At 41.6% G+C, this 18937-nt stretch overlaps 1 protein-coding gene across 2 annotated transcripts in view; it reads left to right on the forward strand.

Moving 5' to 3' along the window:
• The first annotated feature begins 3831 nt into the window (after nt 1-3831).
• LOC125644196 (trifunctional purine biosynthetic protein adenosine-3) overlaps nt 3832-18937 on the forward strand; it is a 63579-nt gene continuing 48473 nt past the window's right edge. For both annotated transcript variants that reach the window (XM_048867804.2, XM_048867810.2), the window contains exons 1-3: nt 3832-3939; nt 9109-9257; nt 18018-18113. In XM_048867804.2, coding sequence (XP_048723761.1) covers nt 9113-9257; nt 18018-18113 — 241 coding nt within the window. In that variant the 5' untranslated portion in view covers nt 3832-3939; nt 9109-9112. The remainder of the gene's footprint in view (nt 3940-9108; nt 9258-18017; nt 18114-18937) is intronic.

Genomic DNA, 18937 nt, shown 5'->3' on the forward strand with positions numbered 1-18937 from the left:
GTGCTATTTGTTGCCCCCGTGCAGACCTTTGATGACAGTGGTTATATACAGTATATGTATTAGTGCAGAATGTGCCCCAATGCTAACTGAAAAGTACTGTGTTTTCAGTTACAAGATGGTTAAGTCCAAAGCAGACTGTGAAGAGTTACAAACAGATCTCACAAAACTAGGTGACTGAGCAACAAAAATGGCATTTTAAATTCAATGTTGATACATGCAAAGTAATGTATAGTGAAAAGTATAATCCTAACTATAGACAAAATGATGGGGTCTAAATTAGCTGTTACCATTGAAGAAAGAGATCTTGGAATAATCATGGATAGTTCTCTGAAAACATTCGCTCAATGTGCAGTGGCAGTCAAGCTAATAGAATGTTAGAAACCATTAGGAAAGGAATATATAAGAAAACAGAAAATATCATAACGCTACTATATAAATCATCCACACCTTGAATACCGCACGCAGTTTTGGTCACCCATCCCAAAAAAGAAAAGGAGTACTTGTGGCACCTTAGAGACTAACCAATTTATTTGAGCATAAGCTTTCGTGAGCTACAGCTCACTTCATCAGATGCTGTAGCTCACGAAAGCTTATGCTCAAATAAATTGGTTAGTCTGTAAGGTGCCACAAGTACTACTTTTCTTTTTGCGAATACAGACTAACACGACTGTTACTCTGAAACCTGTCATTATGCAAGGCATCTCAAAAAAATTATAAATGGAAAAAGTATAGAGAAGGGCAACAAAAACTATTAAGGGTATGGAACAGCTTCTACCTGAGGAGAGATTAAAAAGACTGGGACTTCATCTTGGAAAAGAGACAATTATAGAGGTCTATAAACTTATGAATGCTGTGGAGAAAGTAAATAAGGAAGTGTTATTTAGCCCTTTGCAGAACACAAGAATTGAAGGTCAACAAATAAAATTAATAGGCAGCAGGTTTAAAATAAAAGGAAGTATTTCACACAATGCACAGTTGTTAAGGAAAAGTTAGCACATGTGACTCCATTTTGGTTTGGGGCCCACCATTGTTTAAATGCCAGCACATCATACACCAGGAGGAGTGATCCTTAGACACTGAATCCCTGTGAAAATCCTCCTCCTTGTCTCCAGCCTGGCTTGACTCCCAGTATCTCGTTTTTGTCAGTCTCTAACTCACTGTCTCTTGGCCTTGATGTGAGGCCTCCCATCCTGATAATAAAAGTTACTGATGCATGGCTTTAGGACCATGCTGTGTAATTAACATACTGGTATAGCACGAGGAATGCACCAAGCAGGGATAGGTGGTAGATAAGACAAGGGTTTGTTTATTGGCTAAGGTTTCCGATGCACGAGGGCAACATGCTTTGCTAAAAAGTATATAACCTTTGTAAAATCTGTATTCAGGGTCCCCCCCGGCTAGCAGGGGGGCACCACGCTCAAGCGTAATAAACTTAGTGTCTTTTGGGAACTCTGCAGTTGTGGACTTTGTTTCTGTGCCTCAGCCTAGGTTCGAACTGTGCGTGACCTATCTGGTATAATTCGCAGCATTGGTGTGCATGTCCTATCAGGTATAATTCGCAGCATTGGTGTGCGTGTCCTATCAGGTGTAATTCGTAGCATTGGTGTGCGTGTCCTACAAGGTATAATTCACAGCAGTTGTGTGCGTGTCCTACCAGGTGTAATTCGTAACACAGTCAACCTGTGGAACTCACTCCCGGGGGATGTTGTCATGACCAAAACTATAACTGGATTAAAAAAATATGGCTATAAGCTATAAGCAAAGATGGTCACAGCTGCAACCCCGTGCTCTCGGTGTCCCTAAGCCTTTGACTGCTAGATGCATAGACTGGACAATGGGATGCATAGATGGACAATTGCCATGTTCTGTTCATTCCATTTGAAACCTTTGATAAATAAGAATTAAAGCATTTGATACTACTCTGACAATATTACACATACTTTAGCCAAGAATGAGAGGATTACCAAGAAATCTCATTGGTGTGAAAAATTCTCAGACTGAATCATTTATTTCAAACCTCGCTCACGTAGACCTTTCCTAGATTGAAAAAAGATGTTTGTTTCAATTGAGTTAGCGCAATCAAAGTAGTGTAGCTCAATTGAAAACCAGGCTTAACACTAGTGTAGACAGTGTAACAACTTAATCTAGATTGGTGGTAAATGAGATTTTCAGCTGAATTGAACTAGTTCCATTGAGCAAACTTAAATTAAAAAAATATAATTTTTCTAGTTCATACAAGGCCATAGTGATTATATATGGATCAATTACTGTTGACCAGTTTAGGGTCCAATACTGCAATCATTTATGCTCTGGAATAATTTTTCTCCCCATAGTAGTTCCATTGAAGTCAATTGTACCACTTAAAAGACAAAAACTACTCCAGAGCTTGATTGTGGGATTATTTTTTAAACCAATGATTCTTTGAGTTACGCATATATGTAAAAGTATTTAATAAACTGATATTTTATTTTGATACTAATCATTTAAAAAGATCTGATGCAACATGATACTGTGCCTTCTCAGAGCATATAATTTTTCATGCATACACTATTTGCATTCAGAGGAATTACGTACTCCTATGAAGATATGAGCAAAATTCAACAAAGAGTGAGTCCTTCACAACTATATTACAACTCTTGGAAAGCAAAGAAACTGCAGCAAGATGAATAACATCTTTGCGCAGTGGTGCTGGAACAATTTTTATAATGGAGGTGCTGAAGGCGGAAGACATTGTATTTGGATTGGTTATTACTACTTCAAGACAGGGGGTGCATCAGCACTCCTAGTTCCAGCACCTATGCCTTTGTACCATTTTAATGCTAAATTTAACATGCTACAGCACCCACACAATTCTTCATAATTAAAGCTGATATATATAATAAGCATAAGGTATTATTTGTTATTTAATACTATAATATTCCCAAGAGCATTTGCCCTAGTAAAATAGTAAACAGTAGTCTTAGTAGGGTATCTTAGTAGGGTATCTTCCAATTAACCCAATTTAGTTAGGTAGTAGGGTATCTTACTTAGTCTTAGTAGGGTATCTTCCAATTAACCCAATTAACTATCAATGACAGGTTTCAGAGTAACAGCGGTGTTAGTCTGTATTCGCAAAAAGAAAAGGAGTACTTGTGGCACCTTAGAGACTAACCAATTTATTTGAGCATGAGCTTTCGTGAGCTACAGCTCATGTAGCTCACGAAAGCTCATGCTCAAATAAATTGGTTAGTCTCTAAGGTGCCACAAGTACTCCTTTTCTTTTAACTATCAATGTTACACTATACAGTGATGTTATATTTCCTCCATTATATCATAGAATCAAATAATCTAGAGATGAAAAAGATCTATTAGCTGTAGTCCGTAACCTTGCAATGCAAAATTATTCACTGTTGTACATTTTCTGGTGTTTGTCCTATCTAGTTGTAAATGCAGCCAGGATGAGGCTCAACTACTTCCCGTGGGAAATTATTTCACAGTCTATTAGACTGCCACCCGGATACTGCAATCAGATCTACATAAGCAGATCACTACATTTATGAAGAGCTGCACTGAAGTCAATGGGGCACCCCATAGACACATCGATCCTCCTGTCCAGAGCTCTTTGTAGCTCCAAGGCCTGTATGTGTCAAAAGAGCCGTCTGTTGTAAATAAATGACTGTAAAATCCCTAGCTTCATGCACAGATAGACTGTGAACTGTTAGTGGCATTCACTATCAGTTTTCTATTTCTTATTTTCTTGATTTATTAGTATAAAAAGTTCTCTTCCTCCGTTTACAATCCCTCCCATTCATTGCTTTTTCCTTTCTTCTACCTAAAGGGTTAATCAAGCATGAACATTTGATGTTGCTAAGAATTCTGGGAACTGGTCTGTCGTTTGCCGAAATTGCTGCAAAAGGTTTAGTAGTCTGGCAGGCGGACGTGCTCTGCTCTCTTTCTACAGTAAGTGTTTCGTTCGTTTTTTTTAGAAATGTGTTCTGTCTAATGCACGTTGTGCATTCATGCTAGCGGAGTTGCACATGTGTAGGTTTTGCAATGAGGCATTTGAAAGAAATAGTGTTTTAAGAGACAAATTTGTAGGAGGAGATTTATTCTGTGATCTCAGAGATGGCCATGTGCTTGGTCTGTGCTGTTTGATCTTCCGTAAAATGGCTTTTCCTCTTCACTGTTGTAGGAACAGCATTTTGAATGTCAACCCGTGCTCACTGTATTTATGTGAGCCCTCCCTTTCAACTGAATGACTTTCATGAGTAAGACGAGCAACATTTGTTCTTGTATAGCTAGAACAAACTTGGGTGGGTTCGTTTAATTTTAAAACTGTGGTTATAGAGCTATAGCTCACGAAAGCTTATGCTCAAATAAATTGGTTAGTCTCGAAGGTGCCACAAGTACTCCTTTTCTTTTTGGTTATAGCATTGTAATTATTGCAACTGCAAATTGCTTCTTCTACTGCTTGTTTTATTATTTATAAGGGCAATAGGATTTTTTTTATTTATATGAATTTTAAAATAGCTGTTCTTACTTTTGCTCAGCATTGCATCTCAGAAACTAGAAATTTAAATTTTGTTTCTTTCATTAAGCACACATACTGGCTTGTTATGTTAGTATTATATAAATGCTACACTGTTTTAGTTTTTGGCTTTAAACAAGTAGGGAAATATTTGCTTTTAACAAAGTGAATATTAAACTTTTGACCTATCTTGGTTTGATTTTTAACCTACTTTTATTCTTTCCCTTAGTTGCAAATTTGGGATACTACCAAAATTGGCATTGTCTTCTTAAATTCTTTAAATTCAGCTAGGGAAGCTTGAAATTAGTGGTTAAATTTGCTGACATTTGTTGTTATCTTTTTTTAAAGTATATTTACTTTAAATATGTAAGTATATATGTTGAAAATATTTATGCAGGAAGGAAAATGCTTCTTTCCTTTCCTTTATTCTCTCTAGGCCTTATTCTGCAATCTTTACCTAGGTCTGGATCCTGAAAGCACTCTGAACTCTTACTGAATATAATTAGGGTTACAGGTTTGAGTATCTGTTGGGATGAGGCCACCAAAATTCCCATTGATTTTTAGTATTGGTTTTCCAGTGTGTGTTTCCCTAAATTAGGAGCGGAATATGGCTTCAGGTGACTGCTTGTACTTTAGGAAGAATTTTGAGACAAGGTATAACTGTTATGACCGAATGATTTGAGTTCCTTCTAAAAGGCCAATCCTTTTTTCTCCCTGCCAAAGTCATTTTTCTCATCTGTTGCTTCAGCCATGTCACCCTCCTCTAGAGTCACTTTGCTGAGAAAGCAGTGGACTGGGATTTAGGAGATCTGGGTTCTATTTCCACTTCTGGCACTGGCCTGCTGGATGACACTTCAGCTCTCTGTGCCTCATTTTCCCCCTTTAGAAAATGGGGATAATGAAATTGGCCTCCTTTTATAAAGTGCTTTGAGATCTATAGCTGAAAAGCCCTAGGTAAGAGGTATAGGTCTCATTAGTCACTGGATCCCCATTCCTCTACACATGAAGTTTAAATTCTGTGATCTTCTTTCCAAGATTCTAGGTGCAGAGCCTCGGCCAAACTTTTCATAGGCTTCTAAATTAACATCCATATTTACATACATAATTAAGTTGTCTGGTTTTTGTGTTTGTTTTTTTTCCAGAAGTGTTCAACATCCAGAAACTCAGTGCAGTTCTGTAGAAGCTGGGGGTGCTCAGTGCTGTGAAAATCAGGCTATTTATGTAGATCCCCCTGATTCAGTGGAACTATTCATGTGTGTAAAATTAAGCGTATGCAGTCTTTTTTTTTTATACTTTTTTATTATTTTGTGTGTGAAGGGCTGAGCTTCTCTCAAGGTACTCTTAACTCAGATTATTTTATCTCATTGGTGTGGTGTAGTCAGTAAGGTGGTGGCATTGGGACTGGGTTCATCAATTTAACTGGAGATTGACTTTCTCTTTTGTCATTGTGTGTCTGGCTACTGAGTATCCCTTCTCTCAGATCAGCATTATCTAGAGTTAAATACATTCTCTGTCCTGGTTTCAGCCTCTGTGTCAAGCACAAATGGAGTAACTTGCAGAATAAATCTTTAAAGCATGTGTTTTAATTTCTGTGGCTCTTGTGATAACCTTGCTTTTCAAGTCTGTATTCTTGTGCTCTGAGGTTCCATACGCTGCCATGGGAACATGCTTATTGGATTTGACTCATTTAGGAATAAGAGATAACTGTCTAATACATTATATTATTTTTAAATAAGAAAAAAATGTTTTCCTCTTAGATTATTATCCTTCACTGTGGCCAGTCCCTTAACCTTTCTTCCCTTTTTTCTTTTACTTGCTTACCTTTCACATCAAACATTTTTACTATAAGTGATGATTTTTCATTCCATCACAGGCTGATTAGACCATCTCTAGGACCAGTGTGAAATTTTTTAAAAACATTAATTTTTTTCATGAAAGTGAGTAGATAGCTTTTAAATGGACACGTCACTTTGCAATCAATGTATTTTAAAAATATTTATATAAATCTGAAGTGTCTGTTTCATCAGCATGTCGTTTCGGAAAGCTACCGGTTTAGAGCACCTGAAAATATGTTTTTTAAAACTAAATTTATATAGCTAATGGTGAAGTATTTCATGCTTAATTTTCTGAACTCTTCTCTCCTCCCCCCACAATTCATGATTTATTCAGGGGTTTTCTTTATTCTTCAAACTCTATTTTTGTTTTTGTTAAAATGTTCGGTCTCTGAAAGAGTCTTCTATTTGGTACAAGACTTAAAAATGTTATATCATATAGAATTGAAATATCTTCTGAAAAATGTCTGGGATCTTTCTGCCCATAATTTGCTATGAAGACTTTTTAGGTTTAAAAACATGCTTTTTCATATATATTCATGATATTAAACCAAGTGACCCCTTTGTAGTGGAAGCCATGCTCTGAATAGTAACAATTCCCAGGGAAGACAAGTTTCTAGTGTCTAGCCCTTGAAAGGAGCAAAACTAGGTAGCTGCTATATGGAGAGAAGGTAGCAGGGTTTGAGTCATGCTTTTAGCAGACTAACTACATTTCTCATGAAATATGGCTGATTTGGGTATGAGGCACATACCTTGTCTTGCTGATGGGCTGAAAACCTGCTATCAGTCACAGCTGTCGTAAGGTCACTTTTTAACCATGGAACAGTTTGTCAAGGGTCATGGTGGATTCTCCATCACTGACAATTTTTAAATCAAGATTGATTGTTTTTTCTAAAAGATATACCCTCGGAATTATTAGGGGAATTTCTGTGGCCTGAGTTGTACAGGAGATGAGGCTGGATGATCACAATGGTGCCTTCTGGACTTAGAATCTATGAATTTTGGGGGGAGACTAGCTCTCTGACAGTTCTTTCTTACCCTTTTACATAGAAGTTCTGGTCTTTAGCCTTCTGTAAATAGAGCTTGCATGTATGCATATCCAACATGAATACTGTGCCAAATGTTTATCTGCGCTGCTTTGGGTGAAACTGTACACATGTACATGAGTGGGTTGGTGACCAACCTCTTCATGGAAGAAATGCAGGAAGACAAATGGGATTTAAGTGCCATGTTTGCTAAGATTACAACAAAGTGCTGTTTTTTCAATTTGAGTAAAATTCTTATTTAATCAATGTTCTTCCTCCTAATGAATGTAAGATGGTTTGGATAGCAAAGACACAAGACCCCCTTATTGACCACGTGAAATTTATTGTTAAGCATTAAAAAGAATTAAATTAAAGTGGTTGTGGTTGCTTCCCTCTGCATGAAAGGCTTTTAAAAATTTATTTTCACTATTTAATAATACTGTTAACTCTGTCTATTTGATATGTGTATAAACAACTGCCTTGTATGTATTACGGTTTTAAAAAAAAACTCTTTTTTTTGCCACTGGTACCTTTTACATTCAGGCTTAGCAACACTAGTTTGTAGCTACTGGGATTCTGCTTAGACGAATTGTCCTTTACTGGATGGCTTTTTCAAGTTCTAACTGATAGACTGGTTGCTGTGGATATTATAGATCAGAAGTTCTCAACCAGGGGTCCTGGGGCTGCGAGCAGGCTTCAGGGAGGCCACCAAACAGGGCCAGGATTAGACTCACTGGGGCCCATGGCAGAAGTCTGAAGCCCAGGGCCCTGAACCCCATCACTCGGGGTTGAAGCAGAAGCCTGAGCAATGTGGTTGCATGGGGCCGCAGGCAACTGCCCTGTTTGCTGTCCCCTAACACTGGCCCTGGCTTTTATATGCAGGAAAACAATTGTGGCACAGGTGGGCTTGGTTAGTCTTAGTTCATTTGGGGGTTCCCCCAACTAACTCTCAATGAATCACTGGGAGTGTTTCCACTGATTTTTTGGGGAACGTTGGAACAGACCCCGGATTAGCTCCTTGCAGGGTCAGGCTGCTTTTTGTTTTATCAGGACATGCTACTCTTCATGTATTTGTCTGTAAAGTTTTGTTTGGAATACGGTTGCTCTGTCCTGAAGAAGATCGAGGTTGGAAGACATTTCCCTGTTTCATCATTCTGACCCTTTCATTTTCATATAAGGTATTAAGAAGATTCTCAGACATCACTTGTGAGAAGTCTTGAGCTCTCCCATTTAGTTTAGCAACACCACTAGACAGATTAGCAAATAATTCTTCACTAGTCCAAAGGGACTTTACCTTTGACATTTTCACATTCTTCAGAAACCTATTTAGGTTGCAAGTATAAAATGTCCTGTGATTAATCACAGCCGGGTCAGTAGTGAACATTTATCCATGTCATAAAACTACTGTGTAATTTTGGTACAGTAGGTAGTCTGGTAAGGAAAGAACCAGGAATAGTATAGGAGGTTCATGTTGATGTGCACTGGCAGAACTCCATGGAAAAACTTCTGTGGCATTTGTGCTGTGCTTGGTTGAGCCAGTGCTATCATTACCTTGCTTTCTTGATCACCACATTTATACACAAACCTGCAGGACAACAATCATGTGAAACAGGCAAAAAAGGCATCTGCCTTTGCAGTGAGTTCCTCTGCTGCTCTGCAGACTAAAGGTGTTAGTTGATGAGTGCACGCAGTGATATTGTTGCTTTCCTAACCTGAATATTATTACTTTGGTTGTTTTGCACAGACTGATGGCTGATCGAGTGCTTGTGATTGGTGGCGGAGGCAGAGAGCATGCCCTGGCCTGGAAATTAGCACAGTCACCACATATAAAACAAGTGCTAGTCGCTCCGGGAAATGCAGGAACAGCCAATAATGGAAAGATTTCAAATTCAGGTAATAAACGAAAAAGAGAACCTAAATAGTATTTTTTTTTTAATGTGTATTACCAATAGTTGAGCCTAAACTGGTTCATTGATAAATTTAGGTTTCTATCTGTTAGTGTTATAGGAGTTCTTATGTTTCAGACCCTGAATGCTTATAAAGGTGATGTTTGGATAGGGTGAGAAGTAATTAAAAAAGCTTTACTCAGACTGTAATTTATCTTGTGCAGATTATTTCCCCCTCTGCACCAGCTCAGCTGTGCTGGTGCTGCTTTGGGGAGGTGGAGTCAAGACACTACCCACCCTCTTGTGTAGCAAGAGGCCCTGCAGAGGCTGCTGTCTATAAAACAAATGCCTGAATTCTGCCAAGCCTACTCATAATTTTGACGGATATTGTCAATGTTTATTTTTAAGGATTTTTTTTAAGTATTGATTTTCACAGTTACAGAAAACCATGGGGAGGGTCAGATAATCGTTATTTAATGACAGCAGAGATTCAAAACGTTAAAGCTTCATAACTGTTAAGCACACAGTGTCAACATCACGTCAAAATGTATAAAGTAAATCACCTTAAATCCAACTCCAATAAGTTCTCATGCAGCATTTTTCTTACTTCGCCTATCTGGTAATTTCTGTTATGATGATGGATGTATTTTGTCGTGTGTGTATACAGTAAAATTGACGTTTTCCAATTAAAAATCAAATCCTTCCTAGCCTGCCTATAACACAGGTATCCCACTCTGGTGCTGCCTTATTCCCCTTATGCTTCCTTATTTCCTCTGCACAGGTGTGTAATCTGGGTCACGCTTGTGCCCACAAGGAATGTTAGGTGTGTGTTGAGATATTGCTTATTTAATTATCTGAGAGAATTAGCGAGTTTTTAAGGGTGAATGCTGTAGGTAAGAAAATGTTCTTATCCATGCTTTTCATGTCAGGACATAATGAGGTTAGGTCAATTCTAGGTACCTTTTTCAGAGGTTTTAAAGTACCTACAGCGTTAATTGGCTTGAATTGGAATTGTTGGTAGTCATCAATTATAAAAGTCAGACCTGAGTTAAAGTTGAGCATCCAAAATTGGTGGTGACTTTTGAAAATGTTGGCTTAAGTGACTTTCCTAAAGTCACACAATGATTCAGGGTATGTCTACACTACGGAATAAGGTCGAATGTATAGAAGTCGTTTTTTTAGAAATCGCTTTTATATATTCGAGTGTGTGTGTCCCCACAGAAAATGCTCTAAGTGCATTAACTCGGCGGAGTGCTTCCACAGTACCGAGGCTAGAGTCGACTTCTGGAGCATTGCACTGTGGATAGCTATCCCACAGTTCCCGCAGTCTCCGCTGCCCATTGGAATTCTGGGTTGAGATCCCAATGCCTGATGGGGCTAAAACATTGTCGCGGGTGGTTCTGGGTACATATTGTCAGGCCCCCGTTCCCTCCTTCCCTCCGTGAAAGCAAGGGCAGACAATCATTTCGCGCCTTTTTTCCTGAGTTACCTGTGCAGACGCCATACCACTGCAAGCATGGAGCCCGCTCAGGTAACCGTCACCCTATGTCTCCTTGGTGCTGGCAGACGCGGTACGGCATTGCTACACAGTAGCAGCAACCCCTTGCCTTGTGGCAGCAGACGGTACAGTACGACTGGTAGCCGTCATCGTCATGTCCGAGGTGCTCCTGGCCACGTCGGGGGAGCGCCTGGGCAGACATGGGCGCAGGGACTAAATTTGGAGTGACTTGACCAGGTCATTCTCTTTAGTCCTGCAGTCAGTCCTATTGAACCGTCTTATGGTGAGCAGGCAGGCGATACAGATTGCTAGCAGTCGTACTGTACCATCTTCTGCCGGGCAGGCAAGAGATGAGGATGGCTAGCAGTCGTACTGTACCATCTTTTGCCGAGCAGCCATGAGATGTGGATGGCATGCAGTCCTTCTGCACCGTCTGCTGCCAGCCAAAGATGTAAAAGATAGATGGAGTGGATCAAAACAAGAAATACACCAGATTTGTTCTGTATTCATTTGCTTCCCCTCCTCCCCCGTCTAGGGGACTCATTCCTCTAGGTCACACTGCAGTCACTCACAGAGAAGGTGCAGCGAGGTAAATCTAGCCATGTATCAATCAGAGGCCAGGCTAACCTCCTTGTTCCAATAAGAACAATAACTTAGGTGCACCATTTCTTATTGGAACCCTCCGTGAAGTCCTGCCTGAAATACTCCTTGATGTAAAGCCACCCCCTTTGTTGATTTTAGCTCCCTGAAGCCAACCCTGTAAGCCGTGTTGTCAGTCGCCCCTCCCTCCGTCAGAGCAACGGCAGACAATCATTCCGCGCCTTTTTTCAGTGCGGACGCCATACCAAGGCAAGCATGGAGGCCGCTCAGCTCACTTTGGCAATTAGGAGCACATTAACCACCACACGCATTATCCAGCAGCATATGCAGCACCAGAACCTGGCAAAGCGATACCGGGCGAGGAGGCGACGTCAGCGCGGTCACGTGAGTGATCAGGACATGGACACAGACTTCTCTGAAAGCATGGGCCCTGCCAATGCATGCATCATGGTGCTAATGGGGCAGGTTCATGCTGTGGAACGCCGATTCTGGGCTTGGGAAACAAGCACAGACTGGTGGGACCGCATAGTGTTGCAGGACTGGGACGATTCCCAGTGGCTGCGAAACTTTCGCATGCGTAAGGGCACTTTCATGGAACTTTGTGACTTGCTTTCCCCTGCCCTGAAGCGCATGAATACCAAGATGAGAGCAGCCCTCACAGTTAAGAAGCGAGTGGCGATAGCTCTGTGGAAGCTTGCAACGCCAGACAGCTACCGGTCAGTTGGGAATCAATTTGGAGTGGGCAAATCTACTGTGGGGGCTGCTGTGATGCAAGTAGCCAACGCAATCAAAGATCTGCTGATACCAAGGGTAGTGACCCTGGGAAATGTGCAGGTCATAGTGGATGGCTTTGCTGCAATGGGATTCCCTAACTGTGGTGGGGCCATAGACGGAACCCATATCCCTATCTTGGCACCGGAGCACCAAGCCGCCGAGTACATAAACCGCAAGGGGTACTTTTCAATGGTGCTGCAAGCTCTGGTGGAACACAAGGGACGTTTCACCAACATCAACGTGGGGTGGCCGGGAAAGGTACATGACGCTCGCATCTTCAGGAACTCTGGTCTGTTTCAAAAGCTGCAGGAAGGGACTTTATTCCCAGACCAGAAAATAACTGTTGGGGATGTTGAAATGCCTATATGTATCCTTGGGGACCCAGCCTACCCCTTAATGCCATGGCTCATGAAGCCGTACACAGGCAGCCTGGACAGTAGTCAGGAGCTGTTCGACTACAGCTGAGCAAGTGCAGAATGGTGGTAGAATGTGCATTTGGACGTTTAAAGGCGCGCTGGCGCAGTTTACTGACTCGCTTAGACCTCAGCGAAACCAATATTCCCACTGTTATTACTGCTTGCTGTGTGCTCCACAATATCTGTGAGAGTAAGGGGGAGACGTTTATGGCGGGGTGGGAGGTTGAGGCAAATCACCTGGCTGCTGGTTACACGCAGCCAGACACCAGGGCGGTTAGAAGAGCACAGGAGGGCGCGGTACGCATCAGAGAAGCTTTGAAAACCAGTTTCATGACTGGACAGGCTACGGTGTGAAAGTTCTGTTTGTTTCTCCTTGATGAAACCCCCCCGCCCCTTGGTTCACTATACTTCCCTGTAAGCTAACCACCCGCCCCTCCTCCCTTCAATCACCGCTTGCAGAGGCAATAAAGTCATTGTTGCTTCACATTCATGCATTCGTTATTCATTCATCACACAAATAGGGGGATGACTACCAAGGTAGCCCAGGAGGGGTGGTGGAGGAAGGAAGGAAAATGCCACACAGCACTTTAAAAGTTTACAATTTTAAAATTTATTGAATGACAGCCTTCTTTTTTTTTGGGCAGTCCTCTGTGGTGGAGTGGCTGGTTGGCCGGAGGCCCCCCCACCGAGTTCTTGGGCGTCTGGGTGTGGAGACTATGGAACTTGGGGAGGAGGGCGGTTGGTTACACAGGGGCTGTAGTGACAGTCTGTGCTCCAGCTGCCTTTGCTGCAGCTGAACCATACACTGGAGCATACTGGTTTGGTGCTCCAGCAGTCTCAGCATTGAATCCTGCCTCCTCTCATCATGCTGCCGCCACATTTGAGCTTCAGCCCTCTCTTCAGCCCGCCACTTACTCTCTTCAGCCCGCCACCTCTCCTCCCGGTCATTTTGTGCTTTCCTGCACTCTGACGTTATTTGCCTCCACGCATTCGTCTGTTCTCTGTCAGTGTGGGAGGGCAGCATGAGCTTGGAGAACATTTCATCGCGAGTGCATTTATTTTTCTTTCTAAGCTTCACTAGCCTCTGGGAAGGAGAAGATCCTGTGATCATTGAAACACATGCAGCTGGTGGAGAAAAAAAAAGGGACAGCGGTATTTAAAAAGACACATTTTATAAAACAGTCGCTACACTCCTTTCAGGGTAAACCTTGCTGTTAACATTACATACATAGCACATGTGCTTTCGTTACAAGGTCGCATTTTGCCTCCCCCCACCGCGTGGCTACCCCCTCAACCTTCCCCCCTCCCTGTGGCTAACAGCGGGGAACATTTCTGTTTAGCCACAGGCAAACAGCCCAGCAGGAATGGGCTCCTCTGAGTATCCCCTGAAGAAAAGCACTCTATTTCAACCAGGTGACCATGAATTATATCTCACTCTCCTGAGGATAACACAGAGAGATAAAGAACAGATGTTGTTTGAACGCCAGCAAACATACACTGCAATACTTTGTTGTACAGTGATTCCCGAGTACGTGTTACTGGCCTGGAGTGGTAAAGTGTCCTACCATGAAGGACGCAATAAGGCTGCCCTCCACAGAAACCTTTTGCAAAGGCTTTGGGAGTACATCCAGGAGAACCGCGAATGCCAGGGCAAAGTAATCCTTTCACATGCTTGCTTTTAAACCATGTATAGTATTTTAAAAGGTACACTCACCGGAGGTCCCTTCTCCGCCTGCTGGGTCCAGGAGGCAGCCTTGGGTGGGTTCGGGGGGTACTGGCTCCAGGTCCAGGGTGAGAAAAAGTTCCTGGCTGTTGGGAAAACCGGTTTCTCCGCTTGCTTGCTGTGAGCTATCTACAACCTCATCATCATCTTCTTCTTCTTCTTCATCCCCAAAACCTGCTTCCGTATTGCCTCCATCTCCATTGAAGGAGTCAAACAACACGGCTGGGGTAGTGGTGGCTGAACCCCCTAAAATGGCATGCAGCTCATCATAGAAGCAGCATGTTTGGGGCTCTGACCCGGAGCGGCCGTTGGCCTCTCTGGTTTTCTGGTAGGCTTGCCTCAGCTCCTTCAGTTTCACGCGGCACTGCTTCGGGTCCCTGTTATGGCCTCTGTCCTTCATGCCCTGGGAGATTTTCAGAAAGGTTTTGGCATTTCGAAAACTGGAACGGAGTTCTGATAGCACGGATTCCTCTCCCCAAACAGCGATCAGATCCCGTACCTCCCGTTCAGTCCATGCTGGAGCTCTTTTGCGATTCTGGGACTCCATCATGGTCACCTGTGCTGATGAGCTCTGCATGGTCACCTGCAGCTTGCCACGCTGGCCAAACAGGAAATGAGATTCAAAAGTTCGCGGTTCTTTTCCTGTCTACCTGGCCAGTGCATCTGAGTTGAGAGTGCTGTCCAGAGCGGTCACAATGGAGCACTCTGGGATAGCTCCCGGAGGCCAATACCGTCGAATTGTGTCCACAGTACCCCAAATTCGAGCCGTCAAGGCCGATTTAAGCGCTAATCCACTTGTCAGGGGTGGAGTAAGGAAATCAATTTTAAGAGCCCTTTAAGTCGAAATAAAGGGCTTCATCGTGTGGACGGGTGCAGGTTTACATTGATTTAATGCTGCTAAATTTGACCTAAAGTCCTAATGTAGACCAGGGCTCAGTGGGCGAGCAGGAATAATTACTCAGCCCAGGAGAGGGAGCCAGAATTACTTACTCCATTAGATCACACAGCTGCAGAGAATATTTTAATGACTGGCTTATGTTTCCATATATTTCAACTAATATATTATAAACTGTATACTTTAAAATATGTTATTACACATAAAATGAAAATTAATGCAGTAGATATACATTATATACACATACATACGGTATATTATCCTTGTATAGCATGCGACTAAAATCTGCTTTTGTATGTCTTACCACCTTCTGTGGAAACATGAGCCATGACAGATTTCACACATTCTGAATGTAAAATAAATGCTCTGATCAGGGCCTTTCAACCTTTTTTTCATTTGTGGACCTCTAAAAAAATTTGAATGGAGGTGTGGACCCCTTTGGAAATCTTAGACATAGTCTGCAGACCCCAGGTTGAAAACCATTGTTCTGTGGTAACGACAACCTTTTGTGGATCCCTTACACATAGTTTGCGGCCGCCCCGAGGTCTGCGGACCACAGGTTGAAAACCACTGCTCTGTAACTTCCACCTCAGGGTTCAACCAAAGAAATGCCATATTTATTTTTCTCTATCTTATTTTTCCATTTGCAGTGTCATCAACCAAACAGAACAAATCTGTTGCTTGTTTTTGAGGGTGAGGGGAAGGGAATGAGCATTCCCATGGAATATGATCCCTCTGCATCCACAATGTTAAACAAAGAGGTTTGTCCCTGTGTTAAATCAAGTTAAAGTCAGTTTGCATGAGGTCCAGATGATTAAATTAAATATGTCATTTAAAGAATACTGTTAGAATTACTACACTTTTCTGTCACTTTCCCAGTAAAAAAAGATGCATTTATCTACATACTGGAGAGTCTGGCCCCAATCCAACAAATCACGAACATCATTTTAGCTACTTGAGTAGTCCCCTCAAAAGCCGTTTAAGTACTTCGCTGGACTGGAGCTGCAATGAATGTGTGTTAAGGGGTAAATCCAAGCCCCTTCAGGCATTCAAGGGGCATAACCTGGATTTGTGAGGAGGGGTGAATTCATATTCTGTGGCCTGGGGGGGGGAAGGCTTCATCCCACTTCCGCCCACTCCCCTTGCATCTCTGTAGAGCCAAGACTTGCTGCTTGGGCCAGGAACTCAGTCTAGATTTCAGCATGTGTGAGAAAATAAGAAATAATTACACAGAGGCATGTGAGCATTATTATGTTCTAAAGCATGGGGATTTAATCCTTTTCCCATGTATGTCAATGGGAGTGTTACCACTGATTTCAGTCTAATCAAGTTTTGCTCCTGGAAGTCTATCCTTCCCTCTCTTTGGCAGTGATGTACAGCAGGATGCACAAGATGCCCTTTAATTAGCACTGAAATCCTATGTCTCGTGATTTTTTCAAAGGAAATAATGAACATTTAAAAAAAAATTTCTCTTTCACAAAAGGTTTATAGTACTATCGCAGTTAAACAACACCTGTCTCTTAAAAAAGTGGCTTTATGGGTAACTTATTTTGCAAGTCATTGAGGTAAAAAAGGATATCAGATCTTTTTAAATAAATAAATAATCTAATACCAGTTTTCCCAAACTTTCATCATAGTGGCCAAAACTTTCAAACCTGGGTGTCTGAAGTGAGACTGCTAACTCCATATTTAGGCACCTGAATAAAAGTGCTTTGTTTCGCAAACATGATGAGCACCCACTGACTTCACTGGGATTTCTGGGTGTACAACACTTCTGATGACTTTTTTATTTTGGTGCCTGAATATGGAGTTAGGAGTCAAACTTTAGGCACCCAGGTTTGAAAACTCTGGCCTCTGTTCCTTTCTTCAGCATAGAATACAATAGTCCTATGCCAAATTTAATGGTTTCAGAAAGAATACAAAAATATTCCCTTTCAGCTTACACCCTCACGAAAATTATGTTCCACAGTAAACAGGAGCATTTTGGAATAATACGTGAACAAAATGACTCATTCATTGTTCTTTCTTGGTGGGACATTCGCACATGCTGTGGATCCTCTGCTAATGTTTTGTATGTCATAATGTCTGTTTTTAGCTGAGTCCTGCAGGAAGACAATACAGGGAGTAGTATAATGTCTTGATTTTTTTCCCCAAGCTATTCTAACCTGTGCCAGTGCTGGGACAGACAATCAGAAACCCATAGTCAGGTCGCTCTGACAGAGCACCCCTTACTTGGCTGCATTTAGTAGAAGCTGGGCACAAGAGAGAATCTCACCTGGAGCTGGGGTGTGCACATAGAGGGGATGCTGCAATCTGACATGATGCTTTTATTTGCCAGTGGCAGTATTGCTAATCTCAAGGGTTTAAACAATCAGGATATAATCCTGTGGATTTAATTTGGTTTTTGTGGCAACCTAAAATACCGCAAAACTCTCTACCGCAAAACTCTCACCTTTCTCAGTATATTTCCCATCCTGTGAACATGCAGCATAGCATCCTCGTTAGCAACACTACATCATGAAAAGAGAAAAAGGCTTAAAGCAAAATATTCCAGGACTAAGGAGGATGTATGCTTTTGCTCTCTTTTTCTCAAATGGCGAGAGTAGCTTCAGGCTGCTGTCACTCGCATTGCAAATGGCCAATCCAGCTCAGAACTGTGTGAGTTCAGGTGACTCAGCCCACTGTTGACGTTGGATTTATTTATTCTGGATAAAAGTCGTGCGATAATATTGCCTCTTTGCAGAGCTTTCATCACACAATTTGATATTTAGTCTCTTGGAAGCTTTCTCTTTTATTTTATATGTAAATCTTCTGTTCATCATTATACTCTCTGTTTAAATTTCTCTTGCATCTTTTGACAGCCATCTCAATCAGTAATCATGCCGCTCTTATCCAGTTCTGCAAAGACAATGAGATCAAACTTGTGGTGGTTGGCCCAGAAGTTCCTCTTGCTGCTGGTAAATTTAAAATAAATTGTTATTAAAGTTCCACCCACTTATTGCCATATAACTGTTCATGGAATTATGGGTTTTAATTTATTGCATCAGATGTGCTGGAAAAAATTACCACTGCTGAGGATAGTTGTTGTTTGTTTATTTTGAGGCTTTCTGTGGCACTATAGTATCTGAGCACCTTGTAAACTTTACCTGATTTATACTGTGATGTAGGGAGGTATTAATATTCAAATTTTGCAGATATGGCACTGAGGCACAGCGTGATTAAAGGTCTAATTTTTAGAGGTGCTGAATACTTGTAATGTTTGTTGAAGTTAATAGGATTTGTGGGTGGGCACAGTATCTCTGCAAATCAGGCTCTAATTGACTTGCCCAAAGTCATGCAGGCAGTCAGGAATAGAAACCAGAATCTCCTGATTATTATAATCTGTGCTGAAGAAATATTCTCAGTGTATTTTTTGGTTTTATATTGTTTTGTTTTTGTTTGAGGGCCAGTTTCATATCGGGGGGGGGGGGAGACGGGACTTTCAGGGTCCCCTAGGTTAATAGAATATTAGGCCTTCTTCTCTTCCCATTGAAGTCAATAGCAAGTCTCCGAATGTGTTTATTGAGAACAGGTACAGGCCCATTGTTCCTTGAAGTTCCAGGTGGTTGTATTCTGATAAAATGCACATTTCTGAAGGTTCTTATGCGAGTAGTTTAAAATTTATGATGTCCTTAACTATTCAGATCTTTTCTTTTAAGTGCTTGGGTTTTGTAAATGATGTGTCAGTGTTGTCACTTAGCAACCTTAACTAACTTTTTAAATATAATGTTTCTGAAAATGA

This window comes from Caretta caretta, chromosome 1 (assembly GCF_965140235.1).
Source record: "Caretta caretta isolate rCarCar2 chromosome 1, rCarCar1.hap1, whole genome shotgun sequence".
NCBI lineage: Eukaryota > Metazoa > Chordata > Testudines > Cheloniidae > Caretta > Caretta caretta.